Source organism: Gorilla gorilla, chromosome 6 (assembly GCF_029281585.2).
Source record: "Gorilla gorilla gorilla isolate KB3781 chromosome 6, NHGRI_mGorGor1-v2.1_pri, whole genome shotgun sequence".
Classification (NCBI taxonomy): domain Eukaryota; kingdom Metazoa; phylum Chordata; class Mammalia; order Primates; family Hominidae; genus Gorilla; species Gorilla gorilla.
Window position 1 is genome coordinate 151,602,659 of NC_073230.2, and position 15,972 is coordinate 151,618,630.

General features: G+C 41.6%; 1 gene segment (V, D, J or C); it reads left to right on the forward strand.

Moving 5' to 3' along the window:
- Positions 1-6,390: 6,390 nt before the first annotated feature.
- LOC109027634 (T cell receptor beta variable 12-3-like) lies at positions 6,391-6,996 on the forward strand. The segment is given in 2 exon segments: positions 6,391-6,481; positions 6,581-6,996. Coding segments are annotated over 2 exon segments (489 nt in total).
- Positions 6,997-15,972: the final 8,976 nt, after the last annotated feature.

Genomic DNA, 15,972 nt, shown 5'->3' on the forward strand with positions numbered 1-15,972 from the left:
CAGAGACACTTCCCTCCTGTGCAGAAAACTGCAGGACTCTCCCCTCTCTACTCAGCTCACAGCAGCCTTTCCTTATTCCTTATCCTCCCAAGGAAGAAGTGAGTTTTCAGATATAGCTAGGACTCATATAGTGGGAGGAAATAAACTTTTTCTTTTCTTTTCTTTTTTTCTTTTTGTTTTTGAGATGGAGTCTTGCTCCATTGCCCAGGCTGGAGTGCAGTGGTGCGATCTGGGCTCACTGCAGTCTCTGCCTCCTGAGTTCAAGTGATTGTCCTGCCTCAGCCTCCCCAGTAGCTGGGATGACAGGCATGTGCCACCATGCCCAGCTAATTTCTGTATTTTTAGTAGAGACGGGATTTTGATATGTTGGCCAGGCTGATTTCGAACTCCTGACTTCAAGTGATTCGCCCTTCTTGGCATCTCAAAGCGCTGGAATTACAAGCTTGAGCCACTGTGCCTGGCTGGAGATAAACTATTTCTTAAAACATGAAGCCTGCAGTTGTTATCTGAAAATATGTCTAAGGAATCTGAAACACCTATCGGTGAGAATTCAAGAAACCAAAACTGAAAGTGACTTATCACAGACTTAGTCTTCTGGGGTACTAATAGTTGTTCTTCTATTTAAAAAATGCATACAATATTTTATATCAATTAAAAATACGTAAATTTGAAAAATAAAAACATGCAGTCAATAAACATGTGTGATAAACTTTAATAATACAGATAATGATTGTATGTGAGTAACAATCAGCAGGCTTTCTCTCTGCAGTTGTCAGCATATGAATAATTTGAATCCTATCCTTGGTGACACCCTGGCTCTGGAGCCTCCTCTAGACCTCTCATTGGATGTATTATGCAACCAAATCTCAACAGGTACTATGTGTTTGGAAATCTTTTTCCCCTGTTTTTGTGGAAATATGTTAATAAGAGTAATGTTAAAGATGATGATGTTGATAATTTCAACTATTTCATTCAGCACCCTTTAAATTTCAAAAAAATGCACACAAATGGATATCCTGGCAACGAGTCCAAAATCTTAGCTCAAAATGAATTCTGCTACTCCAGAGCTTTCTAACTCTTCCATGTAACAAACATATCCCAACATTATATGGGGCTGGGCCAGCTAGTTCAGAGACTGATGAGGACACTTCCACTTGTCTGTCCTCATATATTAAAATAGCTCCTTAGTTGATATGGTTTGACTGTGTCCCCACCCAAATCTCAACTTGAATTGTATCTCCCAGAATTCTCACGTGTTGTGGGAGGGACCCAGGGGATATAATTGAACCATGGGGGCCAGTCTTTTCCATGCTATTCTCATGATAGTGAACAAGTCTCACGGGATCTCATGGGTTTATCAGGGGTTTCCACATTTGCTTCTTCCTCATTTTCTCTTGCTGCCACCATGTAAGATGTGCCTTTTGCTTCCTGCCATGATTCTGAGGCCTCCCCAGCCATGTGGAACTGTAAGTCCGACTAAACGTCTTTTTCTTCCCTGTCTTGGGTATGTCTTTATCAGCAGCATGAAAACAGACTAATACATCAGTGCATTAGATATTACTGAAAGAACTTCAGAAGCAATTAACTGCCCCTGGTCCAGTTGCCTCCTCTGATAATGCACTGTGTGTGTCCAACTCTAGTCTCTACCCTATCTTCTGCCCAGACTGTCTTGTACTAGAAATCATTCTGAAGTATTGGTTAGAATGTTTGGAAATGCAGCTTCCTGGGAATCTTCTGAAGGACTGTCACTGTCCCTCAGCCCCTCCTGACTTCCCTTTCCATCCACCTGACTGCAGGTCCTAACTGATGGCCATGAACTCACTACACATCTCCCTTCCTTCCCTGCAATTTACTCAGCTGACAACACCTCAGCCAGGTGGTGGGTGACCATGACCATCCTCCACTTCCTTGCCAGAATTTTCATTTGGTTCTTTTTCTGATCTATAAGGTCACCTTTTACGGTCAGTCATTCCCTCATAACCTTTTTTGAGTGTATCTTTTATTTCGTTGAGCATAGGACACTCAGTTATTTCAGTCTGTCTGCTTATTTTCACCTCTGTGGTCTTTGTGGACATTTTTGTATGTGTGCTGCTTCTCAGTCATTTGTTTGTATTTTTCCTTACAAACCTGATTATTTTTGACATCGTGCCAGACACTATGGCTGTAGAAATAATTTCTGGTCTAGGATGCATATATCTTTCTCCAGAGATAATTTTATTGTGCTTTGTAAAGTGCATGGATGCATAAACAATCCAGGACTCCCTGAAACAGAATTAAAGGCTTGAGGTGTCCTGGAGACCCTGGAGGACAGGCTTCCTTCTAGTTCATTGATTCTATTCAAGTCCCTCAATGGTCACATTAAGTAAGTTCTGGTCTTTGCCTTTACCCCTCTGGACTGTGATCCTTAGTGCTTCCTTAGTGCTGGGCTGGGATCAGCAAATGCCCATAAGGGCAGTGACTGCTGTGCTCACTCCCGAGGCTCCTGCCTTCTCCAAGATTCTGGCCCAGTTATTCCTCATCGTATCTTTAGGATATGAATTAGTTGCAGTTTGTTAGTGTGGTTATTTTACTCAAGTACATAAATAATAACAAAAGCATGAATCTGAGTTCCCTCTTCTGTAATTATACAGATTAAGGTCAAAACATTTTATCTGAGGTTTTAATTTTCTTTGAATTTTAATGTCTGTGATTTGTTTGATACTTGACTTAAACAGCATAGAGATGTTATACAGAAACTTTAATTTTAAGGAAAGAACTTTTTAAAAACTTGAAGTGGATTTATAATCAAATTGGGACCCTCACTTGGTTTTGAGATTTTATCATTTGAGTATTTTTATGTTATTTATTACATAATCTTTGATGCTTCATTGGATCATGAGACAAGATGAGAATAGAGAGTGAATATTTAGACTTGATCAGAGAGCACAAAGTGAACATGGAATTAGTTTCTGTTGATGAACAGTCCAACTATGTAAAATATTTAAAGACATTTATTCTGAGCCAAATATGAGTGACCATGGCCTGTGAAACAGCCTTCAGGAGGTACTGAGATCAGTGCCCAAGGTGGTCAGGGTGCAGCTTGGTTTTCTACATTTTAGGGAGACATGAGACTTGAGACTTCAATCAAACACAATTAAGAGATACATTGATTTTGGCCAGAAAGGCAGACACCTGGAGGCAGGAGTGGGGAGAGGTTCCAGCTTAAAGGTAGATTTAAAATTTTTCTGGTTGACAATTGGTTGTCTCTCAGGTTAAATTTTAAAAGAGCCCTGGCTGGGTAGGAAGTCCATTCAGATTATTGGGGGCCTTATAATTTTATTTGTGGTTTACACTTCATTTCTGCATTGTTGTGACCCATTTGTGCCATGTTTTTTGAGTACACCTGAGGGCCAGGGGTCAGAACTAGAGGGAGTCACAGATGTGTGACTATCATCTTTTCCTACTTAAGCCCAGGCTTCTGGGAAAACACTTTGCCCCACATTTTCCATTTGGGGGAACTTGCCTAAAGCAATGCTCCAGTTTTATTCTTTCTATTGCTTGCCAAATCTTCCCTGTGGGAAGGGAAATAAGTTATTTTATTTAGTCTCCTCTTCATCTGAGGTTCCTCTCTCTTCATCCTCTCCCTTTCATCCTGGCTACTGGGAATAAAAGCAGATTCTTTTGGTGCTTTTTTAAATGCACTAAGATCAGTGGGAAATTTTCTTTTCCTTATAGGGATGGCCTGTAATTTGGAGGGGAGAGAGAATGGATTAAATTCTGATTCAAGACAGTGTTGGTCGGTCTTTTTGCCCTCCCATCTGAGCCGGGTTGTTTATGGATATTAAAACTGATATTATGTCTCCATCTGTCAGACTGTAATGTCCATCTCTCAGGTGGTTCCATCTTAGGTCATAACGTTGTTTTATGACCCTCCAACACCATAAATTATGATATCTCGTTTCCCCATGGCTCAATAAAGGGAAGTGCAAGTCCTCGGTCTTGACAAAGAGCACATTTGTGCTGTTCCTGCCTACTGGCCACCAGGAGGCACTGTGGCTTCATTGTCATCCAGAGCCTATGGGGGAGGGGCTGGGATTGCTCCCTGGAGGATCCTTAATGAAAACCCTGGAGTTGGACCTAGATTCAGGGAGCTGGGTTGGAGGTATCTGCAATGAAGGCTGAAAATAAAGGGATTAGAGACCAATCCTTTTGCCTCTTGATGCGGAGATGGGTTTTGCTCTAAATTGAGATTTGAATAGGGCTCTGAGTGGCAGATGGGCTTGCAAGTGGATGTAGGTCTGAGCTCACTGAAGACGTGGAGGCACAAGGAGCTGGGGTGGTGCGGCGCCGTGTTCTGGGCTGGGGAAAGCAGAAAAGCAGTTTTTGTGTCACGGGAGCCTTGTAGAGCCTGGCCCCAAGCCGGCCGAGGCTAGCCCTACCTGTTCCGTCGAACGTAGAGGGAAGAGCAGGTAGAAATGGAGGCGCTACCCTGGACCATGTCAGAGGGAGCCTGTCCTCAGGCAGCTTCAATCACAATGATGCTACCAGCAGCATATACACTTATTAGCAAGGCTTAGGGTGGAGTAGGACAGAATTTTCTCCCCCAAGAACCTTTGCTCAGGGCAGGAAAATGCCGCAATCTAGTTCTAACTCTATTACTCCAGATGCCTCTGTGTCCCTGGAAGAAGGTGGGGTCTGGGCATATAAAAGTTTTGTTTGTTTTGCCTGGGTTGATTTCGTTTTTCCATGTGATCGTGCATCTGACTCTACCAGTATTTTGTATCCGGCTTCTGCCTCTCTCTCTCATGAGTCCCATGGCTACTATAAGGTATTCAATTTCTATTGCTGCTGTAACAAATTACCACTAACTTGGTGGCTTACAACCACACAGGTATTACCTTACAGTTCTGGAGGTCAGAAGTCCAAAATGGATGTTACTGGGCTAAAATCCAAGTGTTGGCAGGGCCGCATTCCTTCCTGAGGCTCTATGGAAGAACTGTTTTTCTCTCCTTTTCAGCTTCTAGAGGCCACCAGTGCTCCTTGGCTCATGGCCCCATTCAATCTTCAAAGCCAGCAAGGACTGGCTGAGACTTTGCTCACTCTGCATACTCTGATGCTCACTTTTCATCCTCCCTCTTCCACATTTTAGGACCATTGTGATTACATTGGGCCCCTATATTAAGGTCAGCTGATTGGCAAGCTCACTTCACTTGGAACATTAATTCCCCTTTATCAGGTAATTTAACACATTCCAGGGATTAGGCTTGGGCATGGTTGAAGGGGCATCGTTCTGCCTACCAAACCTAGTCACCTGGTAATAGGGAGGAAAACGTGTTGGTCACCTTGAAAACTGATTGATGACTACCGTTTTACATTCTGGATCTAACACACACAACAAAGGGATGGAACCCACAAGGAAACAGACACCTCAGGTCACACAAGCTCATCTGTAAACTATTTGCTCCTTAGGATGGGCAAGTCCCCTGGGGCGCAGGGGACTCAGCTGTATGCTTCTGTGCCAACAGCGAAAATGTGGCCTTAAACTGCTCCTTCTTCTTTGTTAGCAAATAACCTAGTTGACAAATTCATAGAGCAGAGGTTCTCTCAGTTCTCTACACTCTACACCCCGAGAGGAAGTCAGTTAGTGAGATGTAAGATTCTTTTATAAGAAAAAGACCAGGTGTAAAGATTAAGAAATGCTGAGCTTTGCTAGAGGTAAGAATAAGATGTAAATCAACTCTGGAACATTTAATTTCCAAATCTTTGTGAGAAAGACAATCTTGTTTCTGATTTATTGTGTGGATAGAGAATGTGAGAGATTCTGTGCTCTGGGCTTTGCAAACTCAATAAAGTTCAAGGATCAATAAACTCGGAGAGATCCTTCACTGCAAAGAAGAGCTTTGAAATCTAATGAGCTTTCGGGACACTGATTCAGCTCCTGTATCTTTAACAACGCGGTTGACATGCTTGCTCTTCCTGGGTAACTCAGATGCTAACTTCTAACTCATTTAAAGGCATTTGAAGAACTAGGAGCACAGAGCCACCAGTGAGAGGAAGAGGAGAGTTTGCAGAGAAGCTGGCTTGCAATAAGGCAATGAGTTCATCTTTAATTACTTGGAGTTTGAGGTGCAGATGGATATAGTTGGCAGGCTCCTAGGTAAGGCATGTTATGGAGAAGGTGCTATGAATTGATAATATCAAAGCAAATCTACAGGGATCCTCTGCAAGTGTGCATCTGTATCTCAGATCAATTATAGTTGACTTCAGTTCTGCCTGATTCATCTCCCAAAAATGTAGCCTCCGCTTAAAGGAGCTTTCAAGTTGGGGGTGGTGGCTCATTTAGTGAGGTCACTAACAGATGCATCTTGTGGGGGTAAAATGTCCCAAAGTATCTTTTTTTGCTTATGTTCATAAGGGCCCTGGTCTGGAATGTGCCACATCTGTTATCACTCTGCCATGGACTCCTGGACCCTCTGTGTGTCCCTTTGTATCCTGGTAGCGAGTGAGTCCTCACGTATTTATCATCCTCATGCTGGGCCTCTGTATAGATGACTTCCTTTATTTTCCTTATTCTGTTTCCTAATTTTGCCTTCTTTTACAGCATGCACAGATCCTGGCATTATCCAGTCACCCAAGCATGAGGTGACAGAAATGGGACAAACAGTGACTCTGAGATGTGAGCCAATTTTCGGCCACAATCTCCTTTTCTGGTACAGAGAGACCTTCGTGCAGGGACTGGAATTGCTGAGTTACTTCCGGAGCCGATCTATTATAGATAATGCAGGTATGCCCACAGATCGATTCTCAGCTGAGAGGCCTGATGGATCATTCTCTACTCTGAAGATCCAGCCTGCAGAGCAGGGGGACTCGGCCGTGTATGTCTGTGCAAGTCGCTTAGCCACAGCGCTGCAGAATCTCCCCCTCCCTGTGCAGAAACTCTGGTGCTTCCTCTTTTCCTCACAGCTCCCAGCAGTCCTGAGCAAAGTCTTTCCTGCCTCACCCTCCCCACAAGAATAATTAAGTGGGTTTGGGGCATGGCAAAGACATAAGATGATACAATATCAACATACAAAATCTTGTGTAGGAGATAATGTCGAAAATGCATTTTGCAAATTTCTCACAAATTGTGTATGGGGTCATAACTCACACACAGGTAGGATAAACCTTGATTACCCACACCGTAGGTTTCCCTGCCTTCCTGTATTTGCCACTCCCATCCAAACAGTGGGAGCTCTTGAGAATGGCTATGTCTTGTGAACTACTCTGCCCACTTCATTCCCTTCTCACTCTAAGCCATGAACAGAAATTTCCCCTACAAGTACTCTTTATTGTAAATGAAAGTTCTTTTCTATGATTGCGGACATTCCTTTATAATGCTAATTTCAATTTACCATTTATATACGGATTTTTACATTACACTTAAAGAGATCTTCAGTGTGGATAATACAGGCAGTTTAATACATTAGAAGTAAGCTACCCCTCTTGGCCTACAGGGATCCATTTGTTTCTATCTTGCATAAAGCCAGCCAGGTGCTAGCTAAAGGTCTGTGTGCACTCACAGGACACTGATGAGATCTCCTCCACCGCCTGTTCTGGAACTATCAATATGAATATACACAGGGTGTCTAAAAGCACACAGGGCCTGGTGTGGTGGCTCATGCCTGTAATCTCAGCACTTTGGGAGGCTGAGGCGGGAGGAATGCTTGAGGTGGGGAGCTCAAGACTAGGCTGGGAAACAGTGAGATTTTGTCTCTAAAATATATATATATTTTAAAAATTAGCCTGGTATGGCAGTCTTAGCTACTCAGGAGGCTGAGTTGAGAGGGTTGCTTGAGCCCTGAAGTTCGAGGCTGGAATGAGCCATGATCATCGCAACAGAGTAAGACCCCAAATCACACACAAAAAATAAATAAATAAAGTTAAAAAACATACACAGGCCTGGCCAGTCTTACTTGGCCCTCTTTCCTCCCTGATGCTGTGTCCTGAATGGCCAAATCTGTATTTTTTTTCTTCTGGTTTATGATACACATTTCTACACAGCACTTGCAATTTATTATGAAGAATTATAATGTCTTTCTTCTATAGTAGTATTTACATACTGATGATTTCTCAACCCCTATCAGTGTATCATCGGCAATTGTTGCAAAATGTGCCTGTATTTTGCATGCCCAAGACAATTTGGGTTTACCTGAGTTCTTCGATAGAGGCCCTGGTTTCGCTTGTCACTGTCCTATTTTTGTTATTCAAAGACTGAGACTTTCAAGATCAGAATGATGCAGAATGAAATTCGGGGTATCCTTTAATGTACATTGAGAGACCTACTCTGTGTTTGTATATTGTTTTGATGTCTTCCTTGCTCTTTGGGCTTCTCTCTGTTGCCTCCAGATCGTTTTCCTTCCTCCTTTGAAGCCCAGCTCCTTTACACACATGACATTAGAACAGGACTCTTCTTTGCTGCACTTGCTTCTTTCCCTTTAGAACTCTCTTCTCATTCAGTCCTTCTGTCTGCTACTAATCTTGTCATCATTCCTAATGGCTACTCATCACACAGACCATTTTTCATTGGTTTTGCTTCTCACTTTCTTGACTTCCTCACTTTTGACATTTTATCCATTAATCCTAACATTGTATATCTGACAAGGAAGATATTAAAAATCACATGTTTTGAATCAGTGAATCAATAAACAGGTTTAAAGAGACAAATGCAAAACAAAATTGTCCAGAGCTGCTGTTCTGGGCTGGACTACAGATAGATCATGTAAGAAATAATAAAATCATCTGGTAATTTCAATTTATCTTTAGAATCTTTGGACAGAACAGCTCCAGGGGAGTCAAGGGATCATAGATGGAAAGAGAGACAAAGAGGTTAGGAGGTGAGAACTGGCTAGGGTGGCAGTCCCTAACCTAAGGTTTTCAAGGATAATATTGAGGTCCTCAATTTCTGTTTAATATTTTTTGAAAATGAAAGGAAATTATGCACATGACCCAAGCTATACATAATAAGGAAATTGACTCATGTCTTTGCTGAGATGGAATTATATCAAACTTCTGTGAAATTAACTTATGGGGTCATCTCATGCTGATTAAAAATCCCAGTTGACAGCGTTGTGTGTTACAAAAATGACAAAATAGATGATTACTTTAAAAACATTATTTTAAAATATTAGCATTTGCCAAGAGTGGGGGTAAAAAATGACATACTGCCAGATGATACAAGGAATGGAGATGTTTGAGGCTTCCAGAGCCTCTGACCCAGCTCACCCCACTTTCCCGGGGCCCATGTCTTCTAAAGTTCAACTGTGCAAGGAAACGGAAGTGTAATGTGCAGGAAATACAGCTGGTTAGGAAATCACAGGCTCTAGAGCTTTTACAGGCTTTTACATCCTGTGTATTTGTGCTATTTCGACAGCCTGGAACAAACTGTATTCGCCCCAAACAGGGCTAGACACTTCTCATCTATCAAGGACTGACTCACATCTACCTTCCTCTTTGCTTCTTACCCTGACATTCCCTGGCCACCGTAGTATATCATTCTGTTTCCTTTACATTCAGAGGAAGATTCAGGTATACAATTGATACTATTTGATGTTTGTGAAATGAATAAATTAATGTCCATTTATACAGAGCTCTGAAATATTATCTATTACTGTTTTCCCTTCAAAAGGGGCTCTTTTTACCTGAAATATAGCGGAGAGTCATTATGGCTAGTCTCAATTGTCCATACGATTTCTGCAGTATTCCAAGCAAATGTGTTTTCCCAGTCAGGATTAATGACCAGTACTACCCAGTACCCTAACTATATCTAAAGCTGGAATTCACAAATGTCCTTTTGGAACAAAGAAATTTATGTTATAATAATATTTATCCAGTCCCATGATCCAGTAAAAGAAATTCCTCACCACAACCACACTTTTCCAAAACCACATCTTTATGAGTCTGGAAACATTATCGGGGTGCATCTCAGAAATCACCCTAAAACACTGAGAGAAAAATTTGCTGTGCTCAGTAGTAGAATCTTATCATCCTTGCAATAAGAAGATACTGTGTATGTGCGTGAGTGTGTGTGACAGTGTATATGTGAGTGTGTATGTGTGTCTGTGTGTGTGACTGTGTGTGTGTATTTTTTCATGCAGATTCATCCACATGAAAACGTTTATCTTTGGATTGTGTTACTAAGAGGCACTGGGTCACGTGGGGAGCTCATAGGCACTTCTCGCTAGTGATGGGAAGTGTCAGACCACTCAATCTGCCTAAGTTATAGCCAATAGGGTTGTTTATTTCAAGACTTTTTATAAATTCAGAATTAAATATGTAAAAACTAGAAGCGCCTTTTATTAAATGCACTATTTAAAATTTGGTAATAATGACTCTAAATACAAAATGTGAAGACACATGGGTCTTATAAATCAGAAGGAGATATTAAATATTTTTCCAAGATCATTCTGCCAGATATCTTCATACTGTTTAATTGTATGCCCTGTCTTATTCAGGCTCCTCTCTTCTACCTTATCATACGAATTGCAATGACATAACAACGATTAATTTTGCAATCAAAATGTTGGTTAATGCACCCTTTTGTCTCCACTGGCTAAGGGAGGATTTGAAGATTAACCCTAAATTGGCTTATCTGGGAAAGCTTAGAGAGGGTGTATGTGAGAGGGTGGGGCTTGCAGGCTGATTTGGACAATCTAGAGCTCATCAGATCAGAAGCTGTGAATCTGTGAGACTATGGATCTATAGCCACTTGGAGGCGCTGTGTCTCCGCAGTGCTGCAGGGAACCCTGGGGAGGGGAGGGCAGGTGACCCAGAAGAGGAAGGCTGAAGAGAATGCCTGGCTGCCTGCTAGCATCAGGTGGGGGCCATTTGAGTTCAGAGTGAGTTCTGAGTTTAACACAGACTCCCCACTGTTCAGAGAAGGGAAGGGGTGCGAAAGGCCTCAGTTTGTACCAACAAGAGAGTGTCTCTGTGTCTGTCTGGCCAGTGGACGGTGAAGGGGCTGGGGGCATCCAGGGCTTGGGAATCAGTGTCAGGGCAGGGACAGCGGTGGGTGGAGTAAGGTGTGACATGGACATGTGGACAATGTGCTCCACCTTCTCCACCTTTAGTTTCGGGACCCTTCAGGGCAGGAATGATACATGGGGTAGCAGAGCCAGGGACCCGCCTAAAGGTACAGTGGGCAAAGGATGGCCTGCAGAGGAAGTAAATAGAAAGACAAGTTTCCTATGGTAATGCCAAAACATTCCTGCCCCCACTCAGAAAAAGACCATGAATGGGATGTTGGCAGCCAGAGGGGCCCAGGATCTGGTGATCCGACAGGCCTTTCCCAGGTACACTCTGTTGCTTCTTTATGAGACCTGTTTTGATTCTGACAGAAATCATGCAAAATAAGTATTATTTAACTGTGTATACATTTGACTGAAATAGCTTTCCTGGGTCTTGTACACTCTTAGATGGAAGAAACCAGACCTGGCGTTGGATAGATCAGTAATAGGGTGACTGTAGTTAACATCAACCAATTGTGCATTTCAAAATAGCTAGAAGAGAATAATTCAAATGTTCTTAAGGTAAAGAAAAGACAAATATTAAAGTGATGCCTATCCCAATGACCATGATTTGATTATATTAATGTATCAAAGATCACATCTGCTAAAAAATATGTACATCTAATATGTATCAATAAATAGTTAATTGAAAAGAAGATAACTAGCTGAAGTCTGTTCCTCCAGCACCTCTACCTGCTGTTCCCACTCTGCAGATTTGTCCTCTCACATGGCCTTCCCTTTCCAGGTCCCCATTAGCAGGAGGAGAAAGTCACGCATTATAGGTGATCACTATACTCTCTTTGCTGAAAAGTTCAAGGAACATATAACTTCCAGGCTAAACATATTCATTCATCCTTCACTGTGACAAAAAAGAGAGGTGCAATTTTCTGCACCATAGCTGTCCTATGAATGAGGCCAGGTGATCTCTTTCATGAAGGATATGTGAGGAGAGAGATTTCTCAGTGCACAGCAAAGGGAATGGGATGTTTTTAAAGCAAAGTGTAGTTTTCCTGTACCTGATGTGATTTATCATGAGGGAAAAGACACAAATCATTATTATTCATTAGTTAATTTATTGATTTCATAAACATTTTAAGCCCCCTGCTTTGTACAAGGGATTGTGCCACATAAATTTAAAAGTGAAACAAAAAATAAAATTTAGAAAAACAGATAAGACAATTTTTTAAAAAAGTATGTTTCTCGCCTTTGACAATATTAAGGCAATTAATATTGAAATGTATTTATTGGATTATTTTGAAATTTATATTTTGCTAATTCAAAATACTTTAATGTTTCTGAATTATACAAATGTCCTTTTTAAAAATCTTTCTCTTTAGTTACCTACCTCCTTTTACCACCTTTTTAAAAAAAATTTTAGTGAGAACATTTAATATGAGATCTATCCTCTTCACAGGCTTTTAAGTATATAGTATAGTATCGTAGTCCACGGACACAAGGCTGTAGAGTAGATCTCTAGAACTTCCTCATCCTGCTTAACTGGGAATTTTATACCTGTTGACAGCAACTCCCCATTGCCACCAATCCCTAGCCCTTGGAAACCAATGTTTCAGTTTTTACTTCCATGAGTTTGACTATTTAGGTTGCCTCATAAAAGTAGAAAAAGGCATGGTGGCTCACGCCTGTAATCCCAGTACTTTGGGAGGCCGAGGTGGGCACATCACGTGAGGTCAGGAGTTGGAGACCAGCCTGGCCAACATGGTGAAACCCTGTCTCTACTAAAAATACAAAAATTAGCTGGGCACGGTGGCAGGCGCCTGTAATCCCAGCTACTCAGGAGGCTGAGGCAGGAGAATCATTTGAACCCGGGAGGTGGAGGTTGCAGTGAGCCGATATTGTGCCATTGCACTCCAGCCTGGGCAACAAGGCGAAACTCCAACTCAAAAAAAAAAAAAAAAAAAAAAAAAAAGAGTCGTGCAGTATTTGTCTTTCTGTGTCTGGCTTACTCAGTTACCATAATGTCCTCCAGGTTTATCCACATTGCCACATATGGCGAGATTTTCTTGTTTTTTGATATTATTTCCTTGGGTGTATATAACACATTTAAGGTCTGTGGTAATAAATGCATAGTATTTGACTGTTTCTATAAAACCACGCATCACACGAGTGACAGGGTCATTTGCAGAGGTGCAGGCTCTGGGTACATCAATGCACCTTTATGGTTCAATTATGCTGCACGGAGAAGACTCAGAAAAAAAATCATAATTCCATCCTTCATTGTCATTTTACTATACACAAAATAGAAGCCCTTCATTTGCAAAATTGCAGTTAATTAGAAATTCAACTGTCAGAAAAAGCCTTAAGACACAAATGCTATTCTCATTTTACAGACAGGAGGGAATTGACCCACAGGTTAAATAACGTGATCACATTAAATGGCTATTAGGATGCAGTACCGGGGGTCCAGCTCTGACCTGTCAGTCTCTAAGCCCTGTGTTTATAGCTCTGTGCTATAAGGCATTTTCATGAAGAGAGACGCCTACCTTTCAAAATCAGAGTATTTGCTCTCTACATCCCTTTCAGACCTGCTGGCTCCAATAACATCACAGACAGAGATGAATGTATCCTGGAGACAGTGTGGGGAAATAACTCTGAAAAGATGCCATGGCACCCAGCCCTGACTCCACTCTACCACCACCACATCACTAACTGAGACCAGCTCTTGACAGGTTAACTTTAATTTGGTTTTTGTTTTGTTAATCTATAAAATGAGACTAATACAGTCTACCTATAGGGCTGTATATAGAATTCAGTATCATAAAATATCTAGCCTATAATAGGAATCTAAATATCTTGATTCCCTTTGTTAATCTCAGACAGCCTCTTCCACCCTCACCATGAACAAAGGCAGATTCAGACACACTCTGCCTAGAAATCTTAAGCTGAGAACTTAGAAGTCACAGAAGTGGAAATATATATACCTGATGATTCCTCACATGAAATTAACTAAAGAATGTAGCATACATACCTCCTCAGATATTTAAAAACCAACTTTATTAATATATAGATTATATAAACATTACACACTTTAAATGAACTGATGAGTGATTTTGGAGCAACATATGTGTATAGACCCTTCAATCCCCACCCCTATTAAGATGCTGAACGTTTCCATCACACACAGAGTTTTCTCATTCCTCTCTGCAATGCCTCCCTCCATCCGTGACAACCAGTGATATTTATCACTAGAAAATAGTTTTGCTCAGGTATATTTTTAATGGAAATTTACAACCTCTAACTATTAAAACACTTCCTCTTTAGTACACAGGTAAATATTCAAGAGAGGGAGGTGCTCCCAAAGATATTTATGGCTATTCCCCTCAATGATAGAATGGATAAAGAAAATGTGACACATACACACCATGGAATACTATGCAGTCATATAAAAGAATGAGATCATGTCCTTTGCAGGGACATGGATGAAGCTGGAAGCCATTATCCTCAGCAAACTAATACAGGAACAGAAAACCAAACACCGCATGTTTTCACTTAGTGGGAGTTGAACGAAGAGAACACATGGACACAGGGAGGGGAACAACACACACTGGAGCCTGTCGGAGGGTGGAGGGTGAGAGGAGGGAGAGCATTAGGATGAATACCTAATGCATGCGGAGCTTAAAGCCTAGATGACGGGTTGATGGGTGCAGCAAACCACCGTGGCACATGTTTACCTATGTAACAAACCTGCACATTCTTCACATGTATCCCAAAACTTAAAGTAAAATTTAAAAAATTAAAAAAAAGAGAGATTTTTTATGGCTTTAGAAGGGTTTCAAACACTTCCAGAACCCTGAGAGACACCTGATCCACGTTAGGGATAATCCTGTCTGGAGATAGACAAGATGATGAAATGACACCAAACATCTTCCCACATGGAAGAGGCTATTTCCACATAATTTGTTCATTCATTTTCATTATTTTTTCTCATACACTCATTCACTTAAATTATTTTATAATGATATTCTGACAAAAATTAACCATCTCCAAGAACATTATTTTGAGTTTCCATCAGACAATATTTAGCTGTGATTTAGCTCTGCTTCCTGAGCACATAGAGCGCACTGGGGCCAAGCGAACCATGTGCAATAGTGACTACCTTGAGAGATAATGTCACATTGAGAGAAGGGGTCTCTCTTCCTTGACCGCAAGTGTCCAACCCATAAAACGTGAGCCTTGAGCTAGAAAATTCCCCTTTCTGTTCTGGCACTGCCTGGGCACCAGGCTCTTTTGCTGTGTGTCCCTCTGTTTTCTGGACCAGAGAAATGCTGGGCACATATGTGGCATCTACTCATTGGTTTGTTGGACCCTAGCTTGCAGATAATAGGACCAGGTGTTCCTTTGCTGTGACTTTAACTTCTGTGTTCTTCACAGGACACAGTCCCATTGATGGGATCCGAAGTACCATTGATACTGAGTGACCCAGACCCTGGTCATGTGCTCGTGCTAAAAAGGAAAACAGCACATGGGGAGGTGAGCAGAATATGAAACACAATTATGGACTCAGAACCAGCCATACAACTTAATAGCATCCCGTTGGTTCAAAAAATCATAAGAATTTGAAGAACATGACAATGTTATACTGACTGTGGCGTCCTAATAAGTGTGGGACTCTGTGCACCAAGATATGTTATTTGAATTCCTTTTTATTGATTACTAAATTAATGGCAGGAATCCCACACAAAGCGATACTCCCTATGAAACATGACAACTCAAATTAAAAAAGAGCACTCTTCCTTACCCTAAAGTCTGCCCTCTCTCCCCGAGTCCCTCACGCATAAGGCCACATTTGTGCCCCTAGGTCATGGGCAGCGCTGATTGGCCACCATCGTCCACACGTAGAAGGCAGTCAGCAACGTGAAGTGGTTCTGCCTACTGCGGTCTCACCCCAGACATGGAAAGCAAGAGCCCCGGGTGGAGCTGAAGGTGCTCAGCT